This window comes from Ranitomeya imitator, chromosome 1 (genome assembly GCF_032444005.1).
Source record: "Ranitomeya imitator isolate aRanImi1 chromosome 1, aRanImi1.pri, whole genome shotgun sequence".
Classification (NCBI taxonomy): Eukaryota; Metazoa; Chordata; class Amphibia; order Anura; family Dendrobatidae; genus Ranitomeya; species Ranitomeya imitator.
In genome coordinates this window covers 778,586,684-778,613,676 of record NC_091282.1, presented here as the reverse complement: position 1 = coordinate 778,613,676, position 26,993 = coordinate 778,586,684, and the positions used below count along the sequence as shown (strand labels likewise).

At 44.6% G+C, this 26,993-nt stretch overlaps 1 protein-coding gene across 4 annotated transcripts in view; it reads right to left on the bottom strand.

Annotated features, from left to right (window-relative positions):
- TDP1 (tyrosyl-DNA phosphodiesterase 1) overlaps positions 1-26,993 on the bottom strand; it is a 74,389-nt gene that overhangs the window by 34,706 nt on the left and 12,690 nt on the right. For all 4 annotated transcript variants that reach the window (XM_069736634.1, XM_069736615.1, XM_069736624.1 and 1 more), the window contains exons 7-12: positions 17,077-17,169; positions 3,655-3,825; positions 1,900-1,978; positions 1,548-1,733; positions 1,399-1,447; positions 993-1,059 (exon numbers count right to left, since the gene is read on the bottom strand). In XM_069736634.1, the coding sequence (XP_069592735.1) occupies positions 993-1,059; positions 1,399-1,447; positions 1,548-1,733; positions 1,900-1,978; positions 3,655-3,825; positions 17,077-17,169 (645 nt within the window). The remainder of the gene's footprint in view (positions 1-992; positions 1,060-1,398; positions 1,448-1,547; positions 1,734-1,899; positions 1,979-3,654; positions 3,826-17,076; positions 17,170-26,993) is intronic.

The following is a 26,993-nucleotide window of genomic DNA, read 5'->3' as shown; positions in this document are numbered from 1 at the left end:
GCTGTCACGCATAAAGATTTCGTTAACGATATCGTTAACAAAATCGTTATGTGTGAAGGTACCTTAAAGATACCGTCACATTAAGCGACGCTGCGATATAGACAACGATGCCGATCGCTGCAGTGTCGCTGTGCGCTCGCTGTAGAGCTGTCACACAGACAGCTCTCCAGCGACCAACGATGCCGAGGTCCCCGGGTAACCAGAGTAAACATCGGGTTATTAAGCGCGGCCCTGCGCTTAGTAACCCGATATTTACCCTGGCTACCTAAAAAAACAAACACTACATACTTACATTCCGGTGTCTGTCGCGTCCCTCGCAGTCAGCTTCCCGCACTGACGTCACCGCTGTGCTTTACAGCCGGCGCTCACAGTCAGTGCGGGAAGCTGACTGCGAGGGATGCGACAGACACCGGAATGTAAGTATGTAGTGTTTATTTTTTTTTTTAGGTAACCAGGGTAAATATCGGGTTACTAAGCGCGGCCCTGCGCTTAGTAACCCGATGTTTACCCTGGTTAAAAGTGAAGACATCGCTGAATCGGCATCACACATGCCGATTCAGCGACGAAACAAAAGTTCTGGCCTTCTAGCCCCGAACAGCGATCTCACAGCAGGATCCTGATCGCTGCTGCGTGTCAAACACAACGATATCGCTATCCAGGACGCTGCAACGTCATGGATCGCTATCGTTATCGTTCTAAAGTCGCTCAGTGTGAAGGTACCTTAACACACTCCTTATCAGAGCCAGGATTACAATGACTGATAACACCTTTATACAAAGCAGATAAAGGATCCACCAGTCAAAGTAGACCATGCCATAGCTCCTCCCTACACTGACATTTGAACACGCTCATTAGATGCTTCACTACTAGATAATGTGGATTTCCTGACAAAACAGGAAATAGGAGTCTAAAAAAAGCCACAATAAAAATGTCAAGAGCTCCGATTTTCAGTTTAATACACACATACATACACATAGTTCAGTGTTACCTACTGGAAATAGGTGTGAAGCCAGGGTTGCTTCTGCGCGGTCTGGATACCATAGGGCAGGGAGCCGCCAGCTGTAAGACAACGTCAGAAGAACATGAAGAGAAGCCGAGAACACAAACCACCTGCCTGGAAATAAGGAACCCAAGTGGCATAGGGGAGTAATGATGATGGTAATGGGGGTGCACCCGACACCCGGCCCAGAGAAAGGGGGGACAATCACCGACTGTGGCCTCCAGAGGAGAAGCTGTCCCCAGCAACCTGCCATCCTGTCTGCAAAAGGCATGTAGAAAGAGAACAAATGGTTTGGGTAAAATGTGCAGGGAAAAGGGAGGGCAGGACTCGAGTTACATCATTGCTTTATCCTAGAGACTAGAAGAAGTAGACAAGGCACCAGCATCTTTATCACTCACCAGGATATCCCTCCAGACTGGTCCGAACGTTATCCACAGACGGATAGATCTGCAAGGAAAGGCACAGCCATATAAAAAACATCCCTGCAGAATACAACGTGTCTTCACCAGCAGAATAGCGAGAACAGCTCTGGAGTATAATACTTTACCAGTTGCAGTGGGTTTTCTGAATGTGGCAGAGTTTTCACCCCTTTCCCCAGGGTCTTCATACTCTCGCTGAATTCAGAATGCAGCCACTTGCTTTGATCGGACCCCATTGAGCCTATGCTGGAAAACTGGCCAATCACGGGCCAAGATTCCCTGCCAGCGACAGGGCTGCACTTCTCCCTTAAAATCTACAAAGGAGAAAAATTAGTAATGAAGTCGTGCAGCGCAACATTAGTTTGATTTGGGCAAGAGATAAAAGATGTCCACCAAGTCCAGTAATTGTCCTACAGAAGGGACTGATCACAACACTTACCACATGTGGGGACTAAAAACCCATGTACACAGGAGACATACCTTTCTTAAACGGAAGTGTCCCCATTTATCCTTATCATTTCCTTGGAACCTCCCGGGTGTCGATCCGACCAAATACACCCTGTAATAGACAATCAACAGAATCACACACATCAGTGCCGGTTCATCATCAAACAGTTTTCACCAGAATTTTGGGGAAAGACCTAGAAACTGAAATTATTCATCCAGAAACTTTGTAAACTTTGCAGAAATCACAGTAGAAAGTTCTGACTAAAAGCTAAAAACAATGGCTTGCATCTGTGCCTATGTAACCATGACGGGGCCGAGCACGGTTCATAAACCCATCATAGCTTATGCCAAAAAAGTGATATAAATTACAATGGCAATGTCCGTCTACCCTATCTTGAGTCCATCTCCCGTGTGACGCATGGCGGCTGAAAGATGCACAAATTCATTAAGAAGAGCACGTCTCAAATTTGGCACATCATCGTGCACTCTTTTTTAAGAATGGCGTGCAAAATTAGGGCTACAGTGCCCAAAACAGAGCCAAACCCTGTACTTAAAGGGAATGTCCAAAATTAACTCCTTAATGACCGCCAATGTGTCTTTTTACTGACCTGAGATATAAGAAAATAGCATCTTCATTCAGGTGATAATCCAGCAGCTGTCGACAACTTGCTGCATCAGCCACGACCAGTGGTGGCACCGTCCATATCTGTTTAACCCCTTAGATGCTGCTGCCAATAGTGACTACATCATATAAATGGTTAACAGAGTGTGGGGGCTTCCTCTTTATACCCATCGGTGCCCTGAGATCATGATTGTGTGGTCCTGATGTTTGCCATGGCAATTCATGACCAAATAGAGGCTTTAGAGTCTGCTGGCTATAGTAACACGTTCAGCCATGACATTTAGATGGTAAAATACATTTTTTAATTCCTGTTATGTCACTTTGCATTCATTCCTGAACAGCACCTGAAGGGTTAATAAACTACCTGACAGCATTTTTCAATTTGTCAAGGGGTGCTGTTCTTAAAATGGTATCACTTTTTGGGAGTTTCCAATATATAAGACCCCCAAAGTCACTTCAAACCTGGATAGGACTGTAAAAAAAGTTATTTTGTACATTTCCTTGGAAAAAGGAAAAATTCCAGGTACATTTTGAAACCTCCTAAAATGCTAACAAAATGAAATAATATTTTATACATGGTGCCCATTTATAGCAGACATGTGGGAAATGTTCTTTATTTTGTGTGGTATGACTATCTGGATTAAAGGGATAATCATTCAAAGTTTGAAAATTGCTATTTTTTTCTTTTTACAGTTTTGTCAAATTTCTGATTTTTTATTTTTATTTTTTATAAATAAACGCAAAACATATCGACCTAATTCTAACATTATCATAAAGTATAATGTGTCACAAATTTCAAAAAAAAAATAAAAAAAAAAATCACTGGGATATGTTGAAGGGTTCCAGAGTTATTACCACATAAAGTGACACTGGTCAGATTTATAAAATTTGGCCCAGTCACAAAGGGATTAAAAAGTGTGTGCCTTCTTTCCAGAAAAAGTGCCCCATGTGACCATGAGCTCAATAAATTAATGCGGTTGAGATGCAATTCCAGGCATAACCTGTGGGGTGGAGCTAATTTTAGAATAAAGCAACCATGGTAAGTGACCCACATATGTAATGATATCAGTCTGGACAACATGAAGCCGGGTCCCTGGTGACTACATTTGCTCCCTGAGGACAATATACCAGCTCTGCCCCCTATAGTTAAACCAGAGGGTACAGACCTGGTCTCAGATAGATTGTGCTGCTTAATGATATCTATCCATTCCTTGAGGCTCGGAGAGTTGTACGAGGACAGATAAGACACCAAGTCCGACCTGAAGTTGGTTCTTGATTCACCAGCTAATGAGGAGGATCCTTCCGGCAGTCTAGGGTACAGAGGACTCAGCCAGATCCTGGGGAAGAGGAAGAACAACGGAAATGAGGTGGAGGAAAACGTACACCGGAAACATGGAGAGAAGTCGGCCTGTATCACCTATCCAGAGCTGCACCACTGGATAAGGGAAAGATCTGCCTGCATCCAACATGAAATATCTGGCAATCCCACAACAATTCTAACATCTCTGCTTCCTGTCAGTGAAGCGGAACATTCTGGGTTATATGTAGAATTTGACAACTAATCCAGATCACACAACGGATGTGTTTATTACAATGTATCAGTGTGGGCGACAAGTCCAGGATCCAGAAAGGGAGAGATTTGTGATGCCTTTGCGCTGGACTCACAGAGGATTGTTTTCACTGACACATTGTAACAAGGTCATCAGCTGTATGAGCCTAATGAAACAAAAAAAAAAAAAAGTGATCATTCATTAAAAGCAAGAACTGATCAGGAAAACAAGGAGAGAATAGATGATTAGATTGGAAACTACTGATAATTCCATAGAATTTAAATTAAAAGGGATGTACATTAAGTGAGAATGCCTCCTATCCATCACTAGAGATCAGCGGTGACATCACTGAGAATGCCTCCTATCCATCACTAGAGATCAGAGGTGACATCACTGAGAATGCCTCCTATCCATCACTAGAGATCAGCGGTGACATCACTGAGAATGCCTCCTATCCATCACCAGAGATCAGCGGTGACATCACTGAGAATGCCTCCTATCCATCACTAGAGATCAGCGGTGACATCACTGAGAATGCCTCCTATCCATCACTAGAGATCAGCAGTGACATCACTGAGAATGCCGCCTATCCATCACTAGAGATCAGAGGTGACATCACTGAGAATGCCTCCTATCTATCACTAGAGATCAGCAGTGACATCACTGAGAATGCCTCCTATCCATCACTAGAGATCAGAGGTGACATCACTGAGAATGCCTCCTATCCATCACTAGAGATCAGCGATGACATTGTCAAGGTAAAAATATATTATCTTTATACTCTTTGTACTTTTATATATTCTTATGCTGTGAAACCATAAGTTTTCCCCTTTGCTTGCTAATGCAAATTTAACTGTGTTTAAGATGGCTGCCAGTATTCACCTTTGCCCCAGATTCGCCCTGCTGAAGAAGCAAGTTACACATTCCAGAAGGACAAGTATCATTTCTCTGGAAATGATACTTAAAGCGATGTGGACAAGATGTGGACAAAGGAAGATTCATCAGATGATGTCAGAGCCAACCAGAAGGACTGAATACTAGATACATTGCTTAAACCCCGCCCTCTGCACACCTTCCCCCAATAGATCATATAATGTTGTGTATTAGAAAATAAAGTTGTTGTTGCTGTGACGTTACACACGAGCATGCAATGAGTTTGAACCAGCATTGTGTCCGACTCATTCTTATCCGGTACCAACATGCTTTTAATTCTAATTTGGAATGACTGGTGAAGGAAAAGTATTGTCGTGACGACCCCGACAATTTGGCGCAACCAACGTGGGGCGTGGCTGGCGATCCGAGACCCCCTGGACCCATGCCTGGACGTCCGTGGATGACACCCGTAGTGGCTGACCTCGAGGACTGATCACCCTCTAAACACGGTAAGTGGAGATCACATACTATGTATGTGTCACACTTGCTAGTGTTTCAGCCGTTATTGGTTAGTCTGTGGTCTCCTTGGGTCTGGGGAGTGACCGGTCGAGTGGTGAGACCGAGCGCGATCCCGTGCCACGCTTCGAACCAGCAACTGAGAGACGTCGCACTCTGCGCGTCCTCGTGTACACCACACCTCCTCCACCGGTCATTGTACTCCATTCAACCACCCTACCCGTGACTATTGTCTAGTAGTGATAGAGTGAAAGATTGAGAAGTTGTAGATTGGGGCGGCTTTGAGAAAGGGACAGGAGACGCAGCCTCTGTGATATTGCACGCACATACATCGGTAATTACGACATCCCAAGAGGGGGACCACCAGAAACACTTGCACACACTTGCACATATCGGTAATTAAGACGTCCCAAGAGGGGGACCACCAGAAACAATTGCACACACTTGCACATATCGGTAATTAAGACGTCCCAAGAGGGGGACCACCAGAAACACAGTGGAGGGGTCTCACTAGGAGACAGCCTCCCAACGTTTAGAATATCGTGACAGGACAGACTGTAATCACTGGTGTTCAGGTTAGGGAAAAATATTGAGCGCGAGGCTCTTTATTCATAGCACGTCGAGCGCGAGGCTCCGTGTTAGGACACAAGTGTTGCTGTCGCTGTCAGCGGCCTACTGCAGAAGGGCGTAGTATTCTGTGAGTCATGTTGCGTCTCTTGAAGCAGAAGAAGTCCGTGCCCCACGAGTTAAGTGAGGATGCTGTGGAAGTCAAGACAATAGTAGAGTCACAGGAGGGCAAGAAGGCAGTCAAGAATGTTGAGAGGTTGTACAAGCATGTAGGATTGCCCTCGAAAGGGAGATTGCAGCCGTCTATATGGCACAATCTCATAGAGAACAAAAAGGGCATATTGAAAGATAAAGGACTGTTAGAACAAGCGCAAGCTCATCTGCGAGTTGCGCGAGGTTTAAAGAATGAGGGATGGAAAGAGGTTGATGGAGAGGGAGGATGAGAGGATGCAGAGCCCGTGTTTGGCTATAAAATACCTCAATCATTGGTTTTTCTAAGGTGTTTTGGTATATGAATTGTGTGAAGGTTTTGTATAAATTAATTGAGTCTGAGAACTGCTGTAATCCGTTACTCTGTGTAGATCTGTGAAAACACCCGATGGGAGGGGGGAGTCAAATAGCTGCGTTGTTGTTTTTCTTCTTTTGTGTTGAGGAATGCTGTAAATTCTTATCTCTGTGTTTATAGCTGATGGGAGGGGTGAACCCCTGCGCGAATTGTTTCCGATTTCTCCTCTTTGTGCTGCGGGCCAGAGAGAGGGGGGCCAATGCAGCTGCGCTGAGGGATATGGTGGAGTTGTGCATATTCTGTCCTTGGTTCAGTACGCGCTGAGAGATTTGTGTTTAAAGCAATAGTACAATGTTGTATTGAATTAGAAAGAATTATTGTAAGTTTAAAGTGAAATATGGTGTCCGGACGATGCATTAGGAGTAGTACAAAGTTTCCAGAAGAACTTAACCCAGTCTGTATCAGCAGCTGCGCTCTTGGCCCCCACCGCTCTCTAGCCCCCGCAGCTTCAAGGACACAGCTCGCAGCTCGCTTCCTTATCAGTGGCCCAAGAAACAGATTTCATCTCCAGCCCCCCTCCCTTACACAAATCCAGTGTCATATTCCAATATCTATTTTAACCCTGTGTCTGGAAATCTCCCTCGCCATGTTAATTCTCAGACCAAGAGCTTGTTTTAATTAGAGTGGATGGCAGACCCAATTGATAGACTCTCACAAAACCCATCCCTGTGGGACCTTTCCCTGAAGTTACTGCTCAGTTCGTAATCTCTCCCTTATGTCCGGTAAATTTACTGGGGACAGATTTATTATCACAAGTTCCGCTCCAGAATATAATTCCAAGATGATGGTCAGATGGTATTTACGTTATATAACCCCTATGCAGATGAATATAATGAGATGTGTATCTTACATGTCCTTTCCCAATCAGTTAGAAAAAAAAAAAAAAAAAAATAGGGGGGATAGTGTCTCTAACCCTGGCAGTTAGAATATCCTTATGTCACGTTGCTTCAGTATGTGGGTAATTTTTTTTGTTTTGTTGTGTGCACAGACAGAGCAGGAAGCCATTGTTGCCACTGTTAGTTTTCACAAGTATCTGGCAGATCTGAACTGTCGGGTTTCGGCCTCGAAACTTCGGTTCTGCCTTGGTCAAGTGATATTTTTGGGTCACTGTCTCCTTCAGGGTGCCAGACACCTCACAGAAGAAAGAAAAATAGCAGTCAGCTCCCTTCCATTTCCAAAAGAGGAGACTGAACTCCAGCGTTTCCTTGGACTATGTACTTATTATTGTTAGTGGATACCGGACGCATCCCGCATAATGCTACCTCTCTACAAGGCCCTGAAAGACTGTTCAAGATATGCTGATGATTTTGGCAGATTCCACACCGGATACACTGTTACTACGGAAGATACTGTATTGCCCGGAGCTGCACTCCCTCCCATCCTGTCAGGACAAGAAGCAGAATTTCAGGATCTGTCTACTGCATGTGTTCTGGCCAAAGACAGGCGGGCTAATATATACACGGACTCACAGTATGCATTTGGTATTGTTCATGATTTCGGAGCCTATGAGCCAATCGAGGGTTTGTTACTACCGCCGGGACTCCAGTGAAGAATGTTGAAGCTGTTAAAGCCCTCATGGACTCAGTCGAATTACCTACTCAGGTGGCCATTATCAAAGTTAAGGAGCACGGTACTATGGAACAGACCACAGACTGGAGTTAACGCCTTTGCGGATATGCAAGCAAAAGCCGCTGCTCTCCTACCCGTTGAACTGACCACACCAGCTATGGTGACCACACGCTCTCAGCGTAAACAGCTACAAGAAACACTGACTCTACAGGAACCTGATGATCTATGACAGACTGAGGTTTTCTGCCGGACCCCGCAAGACCGCTTAATGACGATGCAGAGAATGTCTCCAAAGGAAGAAGTGAGGCAGTGGAAAGCTGATGGAGCACGGATGGACATGGTCGCTGGAAAAAGGACCAACTTGTGTGTCTCCCTAAGCGGATGTACCCTGCTATTGCCACGTGGGCGCATGGGCCCACACATCGAGGTATCTGTCAGACCTGCAATCCCGGTCAACTTCAACGTGTAACCCCGAAGCACCTTGCTAAGCCCGACTATCCTTTCCAAAGGCTCCAGGTGGACCTCATCACGTTGCCTAAGTCTGGAAGGTATGAATATTGTCTGGTGGTTGTCGATATGTTCTCCAATTGGCCAGAAGCATTCCCCGTTACCAACATGACTGCAAAATACCACAGCAAAGAAACTGGTGATGGAAGTTATATGCAGATATGGTGTTCCAGAAGTTGTCGAAAGTGACCAAGGCCCGGACTTTTCTCCTCATGTGTATCAGGAGGTTCTGACAATGCTTGGATCCACTGTAGCCTCCATACTCCATACCATCCACAATCTAGTGGGAAAGTTAAGAGGCTGAACGGCACACTGAAGGGACAATTGACCAAATTGATGCAGGAGACTACGGCTCCATGGCCAGGGCTCTTACATATTCGTACTACCCCTATTTCAAAACATAGCCTGTCCCCATATGAGATATTGTTTGGTGCTAGGTTCTCAGTTGCAAATTTCCAGTCTCAGTAGTTGTCAGAAGAAACTGACCGTGCTGTTCAATATGTTATTCAGTTTAGTAAAAAAACGTTGCTAACACCCATGTTTTAGTTTCTTCTTCCCTTCCAGATTCAGCAGAAACCGATATTTGTCACAACTTGAAGTCTGGTGGTCTTATGGTCGTGAAAAGCTATGTCAGTAAAACTTGAAGGAAAGAGCACCTGGATCCACGCTTCACACGAGACCGGACCAGCGCCTAGTCGCAGCAGTGATTAAAGAAAAATGTTGTTGTTGTTTTTGGTCCTAGGGCCATCCTCACCCCTACCTCCTTGGCCCCTATTGTAAATAAGAATTCCGGTGCCACTATTCTCTGGGTAAACCTAACGGCCCCGGTAAATATCTGGTGATTTGATTTCTGCGATGTAGTCAAGTGCCCCGAGACTCAGCGGGTGGTAGAGGGAATTATCCAGTATTATATATGTGTTACCAGAGATAACAATTGTGCTGGGAAGATATTTTCATAATGTGTTTAATAGTGGATACTATGGGAATTTAGGCCATATACAGCTCCAGGATATTAGCTTCAGACCAACCAAGGCCCCCGTTACCAGTACAGCTAAAACAGGCCCAGGTGAACGTTTGCAAAATATAGTTAACGAAGTAATCCCCATTCCAGGTCTTAGTTGGCAAGAAGTCTTCTCCATAGAAACACAAACAGCCCCAAGGAAAAACTTATGGTTAGAATGGGTAAGATACAATGTAAGAGTCCAGAGTATCTCTATAGGATGTGCTGCTTGTGCTGCAGCGAATATACATCTATACACATATGCATTTTTTTTTCCTGATGACAATACCACTACCTGTGTTATGAATCTGTTGAAGGGTCTAAAGTCCACTGATTGCTCAGATTATGTCCCACTAATTCATGAAGCACCTAAACTAAAGGTCCCAGGAGGGATAACCGTATTAGCTGATAATTATACCTACTATAATTCCCATGACACTACAGGTACACCAGTAGGGGTCTTCGAGACAGGTTTCTGCAAAGAGAACAGTTCCCTAGATACTGACTTGCTAGCTAATCATACACAGTATATGTACGACATTTATTGGTTATGTGGAGATGGTAAGCTCCGTCCTAGGTTGCCTAATGCCTGGATAGGTCAATGCACCCTTGTTAACCCCTCTGTGACCTTAGACGTACTATCCCGTCGAGGTGCCCTGGGCTTATCTGACCCTGGACGGGATAGTACGTCATAGCCGATCGGCCGCGCTCACGGGGGGAGCGCGGCCGATCGCGGCCGGGTGTCAGCTGCTTATCGCAGCTGACATCCGGCACTATGTGCCAGGAGCGGTCACAGACCGCCCCCGGCACATTAACCCCTGGCACACCGCGATCAAAGATGATCGCGATGTGCCGGCGGTGCAGGGAAGCACCGCGCAGGGAGGGGGCTCCCTGCGGGCTTCCCTGAGCCCCCCGCAGCAACGCGATGTGATCGCGTTGCTGCGAGGGTCTCCTCACCTCCCTCCCTGCTCGAGCCCCGGATCCAAGATGGCCGCGGATCCGGGTCCTGCAGGGAGGGAGGTGGCTTCACAGAGCCTGCTCAGAGCAGGCACTGTGAAGCAGCCTGCACTCCTATCAGATCAGTGATCTGACAGAGTGCTGTGCAAACTGTCAGATCACTGATCTGTGATGTCCCCCCCTGGGACAAAGTAAAAAAGTAAAAAAAAAATTTTCCAAATGTGTAAAAAAAATAAAAAAAAATATTCCAAAATAATGAAAAAAAAAAAAAAAATATTATTCCCATAAATACATTTCTTCATCTAAATAAAAAAAAAAAACCAATAAAAGTACACATATTTAGTATCGCCGCGTCCGTAACGACCCGACCTATAAAACTGTCCCACTAGTTAACCCCTTCAGTAAACACCGTAAGAAAAAAAAAAAAAAAACGAGGCAAAAAACAACGCTTTATTATCATACCGCCGAACAAAAAGTGGAATAACACGCGATCAAAAGGACAGATATAAATAACCATGGTACCGCTGAAAGCGTCATATTGTCCCGCAAAAAAAGAGCTGCCAAACAGCATCATCAGCAAAAAAATAAAAAAGTTATAGTCCTGAGAATAAAGCGATGCAAAAATAATTATTTTTTCTGTAAAATAGTTTTTATCGTATAAAAGCACCAAACCATAAAAAAATGATATAAATGAGGTATCGCTGTAATCGTACTGACCCGAAGAATAAAACTGATTTATCAATTTTACCAAACGCGGAACGGTATAAACGCCTCCCCCAATAGAAATTCATGAATAGCTGGCTTTTGGTCATTCTTCCTCACAAAAATCGGAATAAAAAGCGATAAAAAAATGTCACGTGCCCAAAAATGTTTTCAATAAAAACGTCAACTCGTCCCGCAAAAAACAAGACCTCACATGACTCTGTGGACCAAAATATGGAAAAATTATAGCTCTCAAAATGTGGTATTGCAAAAAATATTTTTTGCAATAAAAAGGGTCTTTCAGTGTGTGACGGCTGCCAATCATAAAAATCCGCTAAAAAACTCGCTATAAAAGTAAATCAAACCCCCCTTCATCACCCCCTTAGTTAGGGAAAAATAAAAAAAAATGTATTTATTTCCATTTTCCCATTAGGGCTAGGGTTAGGGCTAGGGTTAGGGCTAGGGCTAGGGTTAGTGCTAGGGTTAGGGTTAGGGCTAGGGTTAGGGCTAGGGTTAGGGCTAGGGCTAGGGTTAGGGTTAGGGCTAGGGTTAGGGCTAGGGTTAGGGCTAGGGCTAGGGTTAGGGCTAGGGTTAGGGCTAGGGTTAGGGCTAGGGCTAGGGTTAGGGTTAGGGCTAGGGTTAGGGCTAGGGTTAGGGCTAGGGTTAGGGTTAGGGCTAGGGTTAGGGCTAGGGTTAGGGTTGGGGCTACAGTTAGGGTTGGGGCTAAAGTTAGGGTTAGGGTTTAGATTACATTTACAGTTGGGAATAGGGTTGGGATTAGGGTTAGGGGTGTGTCAAGGTTAGAGGTGTGGTTAGGGTTACCGTTGGAATTAGGGTTAGGGGTGTGTTTAGATTAGGGTTTCAGTTATAATTGGGGGGTTTCCACTGTTTCGGCACATCAGGGGCTCTCCAAACACGACATGGCGTCCGATCTCAATTCCAGCCAATTCTGCGTTGAAAAAGTAAAACAGTGCTCCTTCCCTTCCGAGCTCTCCTGTGTGCCCAAACAGGGGTTTACCCCAACATATGGGGTATCAGCGTACTCAGGACAAATTGGACAACAACTTTTGTGGACCAATTTCTCCTGTTACCCTTGGGAAAATACAAAACTGGGGGCTAAAAAATAATTTTTGTGGGAAAACAAAAAGATTTTTTATTTTCACGGCTCTGCGTTATAAACTGTAGTGAAACACTTGGGGGTTCAAAGTTCTCACAACACATCTAGATAAGTTCATTGAGGGGTCTAGTTTCCAATATGGGGTCACTTGTGGGGGGTTTCTACTGTTTAGGTACATTAGGGGCTCTGCAAACGCAATGTGACGCCTGCAGACCAATCCATCTAAGTCTGCATTCCAAATGATGCTCCTTCCCTTCCGAGCCCTCCCATGCGCCCAAACAGTGGTTCCCCCCCACATATCGGGTATCAGCGTACTCAGGACAAATTGGACAACAACATTTAGGGTCCAATTTCTCCTGCTAACCTTGGAAAAATACAAAACTGGGGGCTAAAATATAATTTTTGTGGAAAAAAAATATTTTTTATTTGCATGGGTCTGCGTTATAAACTGTAGTGAAATACTTGGGGGTTCAAAGCTCTCACAACACATCAAGATGAGTTCCTTAGGGGGTCTACTTTCCAAAATGGTGTCACTTGTGGGGGGTTTCTACTGTTTAGGTACATTAGGGGCTCTGCAAACGCAATGTGACGCCTGCAGACCATTCCATCTAAGTCTGCATTCCAAATGGCGCTCCTTCCCTTCCGAACCCTCCCATGCGCCCAAACGGTGGTTCCCCCCCACATATGGGGTATCAGCGTACTCAGGACAAATTGGACAACAACTTTTGGGGTCCAATTTCTCCTGTTACCCTAGGGAAAATACAAAACTGGGGGCTAAAAAATAATTTTTGTGGGAAAAAAATTTTGTTTTATTTTTATGGCTCTGCATTATAAACTTCTGTGAAGCCCTTGGTGGGTCAAAGTGCTCACCACACATCCAGATAAGTTCCTTAGGGGGTCTACTTTCCAAAATGGTGTCACTTGTGGGGGGTTTCAATGTTTAGGCACATCAGTGGCTCTCCAAACGCAACATGGCGTCCCATCTCAATTTCTGTCAATTTTGCATTGAAAAGTCAAACTGCGCTCCTTCCCTTCCGAGCTCTCCCATGCGCCCAAACAGTGGTTTACTGCCACATATGGGGTATCAGCGTACTCAGGACAAATTGGACAACAACTTTTGAGGTCCAATTTCTTCTCTTACCCTTGGAAAAATAAAAAATTGGGGGCAAAAATATAATTTTTGTGAAAAAATATGATTTTTTATTTTTACGGTTCTGCATTATAAACTTCTGTGAAGCACTTGGTGGGTCAAAGTGCTCACCACACATCCAGATAAGTTCCTTAGGGGGTCTACTTTCCAAAATGGTGTCACTTGTGGGGGGTTTCAATGTTTAGGCACATCAGTGGCTCTCCAAACGCAACATGGCGTCCCATCTCAATTCCTGTCAATTTTGCATTGAAAAGTCAAATAGCGCTCCTTCCCTTCCGAGCTCTCCCATGCGCCCAAACAGTGGTTTACTGCCACATATGGGGTATCAGCGTACTCAGGACAAATTGGACAACAACTTTTTGGGTCCAATTTCTCCTGTTACCCTTGGTAAAATAAAACAAATTGGAGCTGAAGTAAATTTTTTGTGTAAAAAAGTTAAATGTTCATTTTTATTTAAACATTCCAAAAATTCCTATTAAACACCTGAAGGGTTAATAAACTTCTTGAATGTGGTTTTGAGCACCTTGAGGGGTGCAGTTTTTAGAATGGTGTCACACTTGGGCATTTTCTATCATATAGACCCCTCAAAATGACTTCAAATGAGACGTGGTCCCTAAAAAAAAATGGTGTTGTAAAAATGAGAAATTGCTGGTCAACTTTTAACCCTTATAACTCCCTAACAAAAAAAAAAATTGGTTCCAAAATTATGCTGATGTAAAGGAGACATGTGGGAAATGTTACTTATTAAGTATTTTGTGTGACATATCTCTGTGATTTAATTGCATAAAAATTCAAAGTTTGAAAATTGCGAAATTTTCAAAATTTTCGCCAAATTTCCGTTTTTTTCACAAATAAACGCAGGTACTATCAAAGAAATTTTACCACTATCATGAAGTACAATATGTCACGAGAAAACAATGTCAGAATCACCAGGATCCGTTGAAGCGTTTCGGAGTTATAACCTCATAAAGGGACAGTGGTCAGAATTGTAAAAATTGGCCTGGTCATTAACGTGCAAACCACCCTTGGGGGTAAAGGGGTTAAACTAGCTGTGCAGTTCAAGATTTTACCTTGGGATCCAGAGACACCTGATGAAAATACCAGAAAGAGGAGAAGTCTCGATCAGCTCCACATGAGTTATGAAGAAAATCCATTGATATATGTCGATGGCATTGGAGTGCCAAGGGGGGTGCCTAACCAATTTAAATCCCAGAAACAGATCTATGCTAGCTTTGCTTCTATAATCCCACAGGTGCAGATTAATAAAAATGTTGATGGGATCAATTACATATATTACAGTGAACAAAGGTTTGTCAATTTTACCTGTGATGCCTTCCAAGGTATAGTTGAGGAATTGGGCCCTAACACTAGAATGACCCTCCAAAACCGACTAGCCCTTGATATGATCTTAGCTGAGAAAGGAGGAGTCTGTGGGATGGTGGGAGAGGAGTGTTGTACCTATATCCCTCAGAACTCTGGGGTGAATGGAAAGACTATGATAGCCCTTAAAAAGATAAATGGGTTAGCAGCAGAATTAAAATCTAATGTTGGAGTAGACACATCTTTCTTTTCCAGTTGGTTGGATGGGCTCAAAGGATTCCTTCAACAAGCTTGTCTAGTACTGATTGCTCTCCTTGTAGTTGGATCGATAATCCTCTGTTGTGTTATTCCCCTGTATAAAAAGGTTATTGCTGAAGCAACTCCGACTGGCACCTTCCTCAACCAAGAAGTAGACCCACCAGAGTGCGATGGCACTGATCCAGGGGAGATCCCCAAGTACGTCCCCCTCAAGAAGATAGACAATACCCTTTACTCTCAGATGATGCAAAGAGATTTAGTTTAGGGACAGTAGGAAAACTCCATGTGAAGCTAGTGAAGGGTTCAGCTGCCTGGAGGCCTCTCACAAGGGGAGAGCTTCTGAGGTGTCTGGATGAAGAAATCCACCTCCCCTTTCCCCAATCACATGGACAGTCTCGAAGGATCTTTCTTGTTAGGGAAAAACTTAGTGTTTAGGGGGGATTGTCAAGGTAAAAATATATTATCTTTATACTCTTTGTACTTTTATATATTCTTATGCTGTGAAACCATAAGTTTTCCCCTTTGCTTGCTAATGCAAATTTAACTGTGTTTAAGATGGCTGCCAGTTTCACCTTTGCCCCAGATTCGCCCTGCTGAAGAAGCAAGTTACACATTCCAGAAGGACAAGTATCATTTCTCTGGAAATGATACTTAAAGCGATGTGGACAAGATGTGGACAAAGGAAGATTCATCAGATGATGTCAGAGCCAACCAGAAGGACTGAATACTAGATACATTGCTTAAACCCCGCCTAACCCCGCCCTCTGCACACCTTCCCCCAATAGATCATATAATGTTGTGTATTAGAAAATAAAGTTGTTGTTGCTGTGACGTTACACACGAGCATGCAATGAGTTTGAACCAGCATTGTGTCTGACTCATTCTTATCCGGTACCAACATGCTTTTAATTCTAATTTGGAATGACTGGTGAAGGAAGGGTATTGTCGTGACGACCCCGACAACATCACTGAGAATGCCTCCTATCCATCACTAGAGATCAGAGGTGACATCACTGAGAATGCCTCCTATCCATCACTAGAGATCAGCGGTGACATCACTGAGAATGCCTCCTATCCATCACTAGAGATCAGCGGTGACATCACTGAGAATGCCTCCTATCCATCACTAGAGATCAGCGGTGACATCACTGAGAATGCCTCCTATCCATCACTAGAGATCAGCGGTGACATCACTGAGAATGCCTCCTATCCATGACCAGAGATCAGCGGTGACATCACTGAGAATGCCTCCTATCCATGACCAGAGATCAGCGGTGACATCACTGAGAATGCCTCCTATCCATCACTAGAGATCAGCGGTGATACAAAATAAACTAGGCACTCAACTTAAGGATGAATTTTTTTACTTTTAATGTAGTCAAGGCAAAACGTTTCGGCCGCATCTGGCCTTTATCAATTACAAACTATACAGGAGTGTCAGGGATTCGTGGGAATCCTGTGGATTTTAGTGAGGCATGTCTCGGTATGGTCACTTTCACAAGAGTATGGGGCGTCTAAAGGGGAAAAAAACCCCAATGGTAAACAAGCCAAGGAACCTGAATGTGCGCAAGAGAAAAGAGAAAAAGAAAGAGAAAAGCTTTCAGATGTAAGCTGCAGAGAGGACAATAGCGGGAGGCGAGGAGGACACAGATGTAACAGACGCTCTGGTGTAATGTCAGACGCTCCCTGCTCCTGATACTACACTGCAGCTCCTCATCCATTACTGCTGACAACCTGCTTGTACGTAGTGAGAGGTTGTCAGCCCCCCCCCCGGTGATAACACCACGATATAATATAATGACATGTGGTCGGAGATGAGACCACACACCTTATACCTTCCTCATCAATCCATAGCCAGAATATTGGATGTCAGATTATCAGAATGTCCAGATTATGAGATGCCGCTGTGCACAGCCGAGAATTCGAGTTGTTCTTACCCCTGGGTCTTCTGGTGCCAGTCATCATGGATCAGGTTACTTGTGTGGATGACGACCCGCAGACCTTCCTCGTATAAGAGCAGCATCATTTTCCTTTAAGAAACGAGAAACATTCGATTATCTCTGATACAATTCACAATTGTGAAGAGAAGTTGGAAAACCCCTATAAGGAGTTGCTGGTTTCATCAAATTATAGTTAGGTGCTCATGCGTACCAGTGCACTAGATAAAAAATAGTTTGATCTCACCAAACGCCGTTTCTCTCCTTCTTGTAGATTTCTGTGCTTTTTCAGAGCACGGCGTATAGGAGAGACAAGTAAACCTTTTCCCCTCAAGGGGGAGACGAAGGGGAGGGGGTGGGGGTTGGAGCCTATCTCCCCTGGGAAGAAAAAAGGAAGTATAAGACGATACATTATCCAGGGTGGCTATATTTTCCAATGGGCTTCATTTAAACAGGCTCAAACTTGGTAACTGCCCTTGTTAGGGCGGGAGACTTATACACGGGGCACGACAGGGGAGATAGGCTCCAACCCCCACCCCCTCCCCTTCGTCTCCCCCTTGAGGGGAAAAGGTTTACTTGTCTCTCCTATACGCCGTGCTCTGAAAAAGCACAGAAATCTACAAGAAGGAGAGAAACGGCGTTTGGTGAGATCAAACTATTTTTTGTCTAGTGCACTGGTACGCATGAGCACCTAACTATAATTTTAAACATAAGATATTGTTTTAGAAGTATACATATTAAATGTTAAGTTTTAGAATTTAGTGGCTGGCTTTGCTGTTTTGTGTATTAATATTGGTCAGAGGCGTCTAGAACGTTACGTTTGGACTTTTGTTTTGCTAAAGTAATAATGGTTTCATCAAATACAGCGACAGCAATGCTGAGGGTTTGTTACATTGTGTCCAGTGTAGACAATCAGGGAACCATCACTACAGGGCCTCTGCTGATTATTTATCTTCCAGGAGATTGGACACAATGGAAGCAAACCCTCAGCTGTGAGCATTGGCTTATGGCAGGTTAAGCTGGAGTCACACATAACGATATCGTTAACGATATCGTTGCAATGTCACGCTTTTGGTGACGTAGCAATGATCCCGCTAACGATCTCGTTATGTGTGACAGCGACCAACGATCAGGCCCCTGCTGGGAGATCGTTTGTCGTTGGGGAATGATCAGGACCATTTTTTTGGTTGCTGATCACCCGCTGTCATCGCTGGATCGGCGTGTGTGACGCCGATCCAGCGATGTGTTCACCTGTAACCAGGGTAAATATCGGGTTACTAAGCGCAGGGCCGATATTTACCCTGGTTACCATTTTAAAAGTAAAAAAAAAACAAACAAACAAAAAACACTACATACTCACATTCTGATGTCTGTCACGTCCCCCGGCGTCCACTGTGTCAGCGCAGGGAAGCTCCAGGCAGCAGCGCGTGAATTAGCAGCGCTTTTGCCGAAAGCAGTTTTAACCCTGTGGATGCCGGCGGGGGACGTGAAAGACATCAGAATGTATGTAGTGTTTTTTTTTTTTTACTTTTACAATGGTAACCAGGGTAAATATCGGGTTACTAAGCGCGGCCCTGCACTTAGTAACCCGCTGTTTACCCGGGTGCTGCAGGGGGACTTTGGCAGCGTTGAAGACAGTTTCAACGATGCTGAAGTTGTTCCCCGGATCGTTGGTCGCTGGAGAGCGCTGTCTGTGTGACAGCTCCCCAGCGACCACACAACGACTTACCAACGATCACGGCCAGGTCGTATCGCTGGTCGTGATCGTTGGTAAGTCGTTTAGTGTGACTAAAGCTTTAGTTTCCATTCACTGACAGCAAGCAGAGTGCTGTGACAAGATAAACAATCCTTGCAGGAGTCACCGAAAACGTGTGAATACTGTGGGCCTGGATCAGAGAGAGCTGCCCCCTTTGGTGCCGGGCTCCTCGCTGGACAGCTGCTTGGAAACTGATACTTGAGACGGAAGAGAACAGGAGTGATCCCATTATCTGCGAGATCCTGTGCCCTCTGCTCACACAGGAACTCCAAAATCTGAATCTACAGCTGAAACCAGAAGTTTCCATCCACTATATGAACAGACACATCTGCAGGTTTTTCTCAATATCCGACATGAAAGCAGAATAAACCTTTCCCGTTTTAGGTCCATTGGGATTACCATAATTATTAATACTTGCCAAATGCCAGAATAATGAGGGAGAGAAGGTTTTAAGGCATTTTTACTACTTACTGCAAAGTCAAAAGTTTCCATACACCAAGATTAGTATGCCTTTAACCCCTTAAGGACCAAGCCACTTTGTAGGTTAAAGACCAGACCATAATGTTGAAATCTAGCCAATGTCACTTTATGAGGCTCTGAAACGCTTCAACGGATCCCACTGATTTGTCCACTTTACATTAGCACAATTTTGGAAACTTTTTGTTTTGTTAGGAAGTTATAAAGGTTAAAAGTTGACCAGCAATTTCTCTCTTTTTTTTTTTTTTTTTTCCACAAAAATGTTACTTCAGACAATTTTTAAAAAAATTTTCTCAAGGGTATCAAGAGAAAATTAACCACAATATTTGTTGTGCAATTTGTCCTGAGTATGCAGATACCCCATGTGTGGAGGAGGACCACTGTTTGGGCACATGGCAGAGCTCGGTAGGGAAGGAGCGCCGATTCATGTTTTGAATGCAAAATTGGCTGGAATTGAGATCGGACACCATGTCGCGTTTGGAGAGCCTCTGATGTGGCCTAAACAGTGGAAACCCCCCACAAGTGACCCCATTTTGGAAACTAAACCCCTCAAAGAACTTATCTGGATGTGTGGTGAGCATCTTAACCCCTTAGCGACCGCCGATACGCCTTTTAACGGCGGCCACTAAGGGTACTTAAACCACAGTGCCGTTAATTAACGGCGCTGTGGAAAAAGTGAATAGCGCCCCCCAGAGGCCGATTTTCTCCGGGGTCTCGGCTGCCGGGGGTAGCCGAGACCCCAGAGAACATGATTCGGGGGCTTTTTAACCCACCCCGCATTTGCGATCGCCGGTAATTAACCGTTTACCGGCGATCGCAAAAAAAAACAAACCGTGATCTCTTTTTAATTTCTCTGTCCTCCGATGTGATCGCACATCGGAGGACAGAGAAAAGGGGTCCCAGGTGGCCCCCCAATACTCACCTATCTCCCCCGATGCTCCTCGTGTCTCCCGGTGGGCGCCGCCATCTTTAAAATGGCGGGCGCATGCACAGTGCGCCTGCCGGCCGGCCCCGCGAGGATCTTTGGGGTCTCGGCTGCCGGGGGTAGCCGAGACCCCAAAGAGCATGATCGGGGTCGGTTTTAGCGACCCCTGTTTTGCGATCGCCGGTAATGAACTGTTTACCGGCGACCGCAAAAAAAAAAAAAAAAGTAAAGTGTAATTCTCTGTCCTCTGATGTGATCGCACATCAGAGGACAGAGAAATAGGGGGATTCGGGGACCCTACAATACTCACCTGTGTCCCTGGATCCTCTTGCTGCTCCTCCTGGCCGCCGGCAGAAGAAAATGGCGGGCGCATGCGCAGTGCGCCCGCCATCTGTCTCCATTTGCCGGCCGGCAGGAGAACAGCGGTTGGGGCTAAAATTAGGGTTAGGGGTAGAGTTAGGGCTAGGGTTGGGGCTAAGTTTAGGGTTAGGGTTGGGGCTAAATTTAGGGTTAGGCTTCTTTCACACTTACGTCGGTACGGGGCCGTCGCAATGCGTCGGCCCGACATACCGACGCACGTTGTGAAAATTGTGCACAACGTGGGCAGCAGCTGTAGTTTTTCAACGCATCCGCTGCCCAATCTATGTCCTGGGGAGGAGGGGGCGGAGTTACGGCCACGCATGCGCGGTCAGAAATGGCGGATGTGACGTACAAAAAAACGTTTCATTGAACGTTTTTTTGTGCCGACGGTCCGCCAAAACACAACTGATCCAGTGCACGACGGACGCGACGTGTGGCCATCCGTCACGATCCGTCGGCAATACAAGTCTATGGGCAAAAAACGCATCCTGCGGGCACATTTGCAGGATCCGTTTCTTGTCCAAAACGACAGATTGCGACGGAATGCCAAACGACGCAAGTTTGAAAGTAGCCTTAGGGCTAGGGTTAGGGTTGGGGCTAAAGTTAGGGCTAGGGTTGGGGCTAAAGTTAGGGTTAGAGCTGGGATTAGGGTTAGGGTTTGGATTAGGGTTGGTATTAGGGTTAGGGTTGGCATTAGGGTTACGCTTGGGATTAGGGTTAGGTTTGGGATTAGGGTTAAGGTTAGGGTTGTGATTAGGGGTGTATTGGGATTAGGGTTAGGTTTGAGGTTAGGGTTGAGATTAGGATTAGGGGTGTGTTGGATTTAGGGTTTTGATTAGGGTTATGGTTAGGGTTGACATTAGGGTTGTTTTGGGGTAAGGGTTGCGATTATGGTTAGGGTTAGTGATTAGGATTATGGATCAGGTTGGGATTAGGGTTAGGGGTGTGTTGGGGTTAGGGTTGGAGCTAGAATTGGGGGGTTTCCACTGTTTAGGTACATCAGGGGCTCTGCAATCGCAACATAATGCCCACAGACCATTCTATCAAAGTCTGCATTCCAAAAAGGTGCTCCTTCCCTTCCGAGCTCTGCCGTGCGCCCAAACAGTGGTTTACCCCCACATATGGCGCATCAGCGTACTCGGGATAAATTGGACAACAACTATTGCAGTCCAATTTCTCCTGTTACCCTTGTGAAAATAAAAACTTGGGGGCTACAATATCTTTTTTGTGGAAAAAAAAATATTTTCTATTTTCACGACTCTGCATTCTAAACTTCTGCGAAGCACTTGGGCATTCAAAGTTCTCACCACACATCTAGATAAGTTCCTTGGGGGGTCTAGTTTCCAAAATGGGGTCACTTGTGGAGGGTTTCTACTGGTTAGGTACATCAGGGGCTCTGCAAACGCAACATAATACCCGCAGACCATTCTATCAAAGTCTGCATTCCAAAACGGCGCTCCTTCCTTCCGAGCTCTGCCGTGCGCCCAAACAGTGGTTTACCCCCACATATGGGGTACCAGCATACTCCGGACAAATTGGACAACAACATTTGGGGTCCAATTTCTCTTGTTACCCTTGTGAAAATAAAAACTTGGGGGCTAAAAAATCTTTTTTGTGGAAAAAAATTTTTTTTTTTATTTTCACGGCTCTGCATTATAAACTTCTGTGAAGCACTTGGGTATTCAAGGTTCTCACCACACATCTAGATAAGTTCCATGGGGGGTCTAGTTTCCAAAATGGGGTCACTTGTGGGTGATTTCTACTGTTTAGGCACATCAGGGGCTCTCCAAACGTGACATGGCGTCCGATCTCAATTCCAGCCAATTCTACATTGAAAAAGTAAAACGGCACTCTTTCTCTTCCAAGCTCTGCGGTGCGCCCAAACAGTGGTTTACCCCCACATATGGGGTATTGGCGTATTCAGGAGAAATTGCATAACAAAATTTATGGTTACATTTCTGTTTTTACACTTGTGAAAGTAAAAAAAATGGTTCTGAATTAAGAGGTTTGCAAAAAAAAGTTAAATGTTCATTTTTTCCTTGCACATGGTTTCAGTTCCTGTGAAGCACGTAAAGGGTTAATAAACTTCTTGAATGTGGTTTTGAGAACCTTGAGGGGTGTAGTTTTTAGAATGGTGTCACACTTCATTATTTTCTATCATATAGACCCCTCAAAATGACTTCAAATGTGATGTGGTCCCTAAAAAAAAAATGGTGTTGTAAAAATGAGAAATTGCTGGTCAACTTTTAACCCTTATAACTCCCTAACAAAAAAAAAAATTTGTTTCCAAAATTGTGCTGATGTAAAGTAGACATGTGGGAAATGTTGTTTATTAACTATTTTTCATGACATATCTCTCTGATTTAAGGGCATAAAAATACAAAGTTTGAAAATTGCAAAATTTTAAAAATTTCGCCATATTTCCGTTTTTTTCATAAATAATCGCAAGTAATATCGAAGAAATGTTACCACTAACATGAAGTACAATATGTCACGAAAAAACAATCTCAGAATCAGCGGGATCCGTTGAAGCGTTCCAGAGTTATAACCTCATAAAGTGACAGTGGTCAAAATGGCAAAAATTGGCCTGGTCATTAAGTACCAAATTGGCTCTGTCACTAAGGGGTTAAACCACCAGGTACTTTACAGAAGTTTATAATAGAGCTAAGAAATTTTAAAAAAGTAAACAAACACATATTTCCCGTAAATTTTTTTCTTTAGCCACAAATATTTTATTTTCTCAAGGGTTAACAGGAGAAATTGCTCAACAAATTCTGGGGTCCATTTTCTCCTGAGTGTGCACTGAATACCCCAAATGTGGGTGAAAAGCATAGTTACTTACCGATAACGGTATTTCTCAGAGCCCATGACAGCACCACAGAGAGAGGGGATCCGCCCTTCAGGGACAGGATAAAAAGGGCCGGTACCTCTCCCCTGAAGCAGTTTGGTTTACAGAGCATCGGAGGTCCTCCAGGTTAGTCACAACAAAAAATATACAATTTTTATCATATTGCTTAACAGGTGTACACCGTGTCTATATAGAAAAAAATACACTTCATACAAAGGAATGTGCTCACCGCACACGTGATGGGAGGGAATAAGCAGGTGCTGTCATGGGCTCTGAGAAACACCGTTATCTGTAAGTAAATACACTTTTCTTAGTCCCCCATGACAGCACCACAGAGATAATTGCAGAGATTATTGCTTAGGGAGGGACCACAGCCTGCAGAACCCTTCTTCCGAAGGATAAGTCAGATGAAAAGGCTAGGTCTAGACGGTAGTGTCTACAAAAGGTTGAAGGTGATGACCAAGTGGCCGCCTTACAGATTTGATCTAATGGTACCTCTGACCTTTCAGCCCAGGAGATCGCCATAGCCCTTGTAGAGTGGGCCTTCAGTCCCTCCAGAACGGCGTTCCCGGTGGATGAGTACACCAAGGCTATCGCGTCTGTTATCCAACGTGCTATAGTGCCCCTGAAGCTTTGAGTCTTTTTCTGGGTCTCTGGAAGCAGATAAAGAGAGACCCTTCCTTCCTATGCAGCTGGGTGGATTCTAAGTATTGAGCTAGACACCTTCTCACATCTAGTGTGTGGAATTTTTCTTATTTCTAGGGTCTGGACAGAAGGAAGGATTATTTCCTGAGACCTATAGAATGTGGACACTACTTTTGGTAGATAAGCAGGGTCTGTCTTTAGTACAACCTTATCATCCAGGATTTGTGTAAAGGGAGGGTTTGCAGACAAGGCTTGGAGATCACTTATTCTGTGGGCCGATGTTAGGGCTATCAAGAGGGCAGTTTTAAGTGATATAATTTTAACGGGTATTGATTCTATAGGCTCAAATGGGGATTCTGTTACCGCTCTGCTTTCCGGCCGCTGTGCTTACACAGGGCAGAGAAGCAGAGCGCCGAGGGACAGACAGCGGAAGGTAAGTATGTAGTGTTTGTTTTTTTACTTTTACGCTGGTAACCAGGGTAAACATCGGGTTACTAAGCGCGGCCCTGCGCTTAGTAACCCGATGTTTACCCTGGTTACCAGCGAAGACATCGCTGAATCGGCGTCACAGACGCCGATTCAGCGATGTCTGCAGGGAGTCCAGCGACGAAATAAAGTGCTGGACTTTCTGCAGCGACCAACGACATCACAGCAGGATTCTGATCGCTGCTGCCTGTCAAAGTGAACGATATCGCTAGCCAGGACGCTGCAACGTCACAGATCGCTAGCGATATCGTTCAGTGTGACGGTACCTTTACAGGGATTCCCCACAGATCTGTAATTTTGTAGAAGATGTACTGATTTAGAGACCATTCTCCTTGTTTTAATTGGGTACGGCTCAGGAAGTCCGCTTTCTGGATCTCTACTCCTCTTATATGTACAGCAGAAAGGGATAGGAAGTTGCTCTCTACTAGGCTGAAAATTTCAAAGGTGGTTTTCATTAGTGCTTGAGACCAGGTCCCCCCTGGTGGATTAGGTAGGCTGATATAAAAAAACTGACTGAACAGCAATCTAGTCTGAACTGGTGCATAACCAAAAAAGTCATATAGCAAACAGATCAATGGCTGCTCTCAAAATTTACTGTGCTATAGCAAGGAAATGTGCGATATATGAAATGGGAATAGCATAATGGCTTGTGATATATATGAAAAAACACATGAGATTCTTAGCACAAGATTTGGCCAAAAGTTGTGAGCCCATCCACCAATCGTCAAGGTAATCTCAGAACGGATGGGTACCTGAGCTGACTGCCTAGTGTGAACACTTACCTATGGCTAATAACGTGGTAAAGCCTGTTTTATAGGAAGCTCAGAACCAACTGTGTTAGGATGTAATTAAAATCACAGCATGGTGAAGGGCGGGGCATTCAAGTCAGAAAAAAAGTACATAGTAGATATCAAAAAACTGACTGAACAGCAATCTAATCTGAACTGGTGCATAACCAAAAAAGTCATATAGCAAATAGATCAATGGCTGCACTCAAAATTAATCTGTGCTAGAGCAAGGAAATGTGCGATACATGAAATGGGAATAGCATAATGGCTTGTGAAATATATGAAAAAACACATGAGATACTTAGCACAAGATTTGGTTTAGGTAGGCTACCACTACTCTGTTGTCTGAAAATACTCGACATGATGCCCTTGTAATTTGTTTAGAAAAAACAGTAATGCACGACTCACTGCCCACAGTTCTTTTTGGCTTGAGGAAGCCCCATGTTCCTGACCTGTCCATACCCCCTGAGTGACCCTGTTGTCCAGGTGAGCTCCCCACCCTGTGGGACTTGCATCTGTGGTAACTATCCGAGATATCTCTATCACCCAGGAATCCCTTTTGACAGGTTGTTGGGATCCATCCACCAAGCTAGGGAATGAATAGCAGCTAAACTTAGAGTCATGTGACTTTCTAAACGTCCCCTTAGTATAACCTGGTTTCTCAGAATGTCCCACTGGAGATGTCTCATGTGGAGTTGTGCCCACTGAACTGCTGGAAAACAAGCAGAGAGGGACCCCAGTAAAGACATCGCCTTTCTCAGAGTCATGGAAGGGTTTGAGCGAGCTTCTGACACTAGATTTACTATCTTTTGACTTTTCTGGTCGGGGAGGCGACATTCTTGAGAAATAGAATCCAAAGTGAGACCCAAAAAATCCTGAACCCTGGTTGGTTCTAATTTGATTTTTGAAGGTTTACAAGCCAGCCTAAATTTTTTAGAGTATCTATCACTCTGTCGCATTGTTGACGGCAGAGCTGGGCCGGGTCCAAATATGGGACTATCAAAATGTCTTTCTCTCTCAGATGGGCCATCATCTCCACTATCAGTTTGGTAAATATGCGGGGTGCAATTGATATGCCAAAGGGAAGAGCTCTGTATTGGTATTCCCTTATCTCTCCTTTCATGACCACTGCTAGTCTGAGGAATTTTTGAGAGTTCTTGTGAATGGGGACGTGGTAATACAAGTCGCTGAGATCCAGTACTACTATGAAACAGTTTGGAAACAGGTTTTTGATCGTTGACTTTATTGACTCCATTTTGAATCTCTAGTTCCTTACATAAGTGTTTAACTTCCGTAAGTTTAGTATTGTCCGGAAGGACCCGTTCGGCTTGGGAACTAAAAATAATGAGGAGTAAAATCCCTTCCCTCTCTCCAGAGGGGGGACTTCCTGGATGACAGCTTTGTCTATCAGTTTTATAATTTCCAGTTCTAGGGCTTCTTATTGTTGAGGAGAGGACCTCAGCGGCGTTACCACGTAGTTTTGGGGAGATAGGGATAGAAAGTCTATTCGAAGCCCCAATCTTATTAAGTTTAGTATCCAAGGGCTGGTTGAAATTTTCTTCCAGGCCGGGAGGAACTGAGATAATCTCCCTCCCACCTCCCTCCTATCCTGTGAGGAATTACCAAAATGGA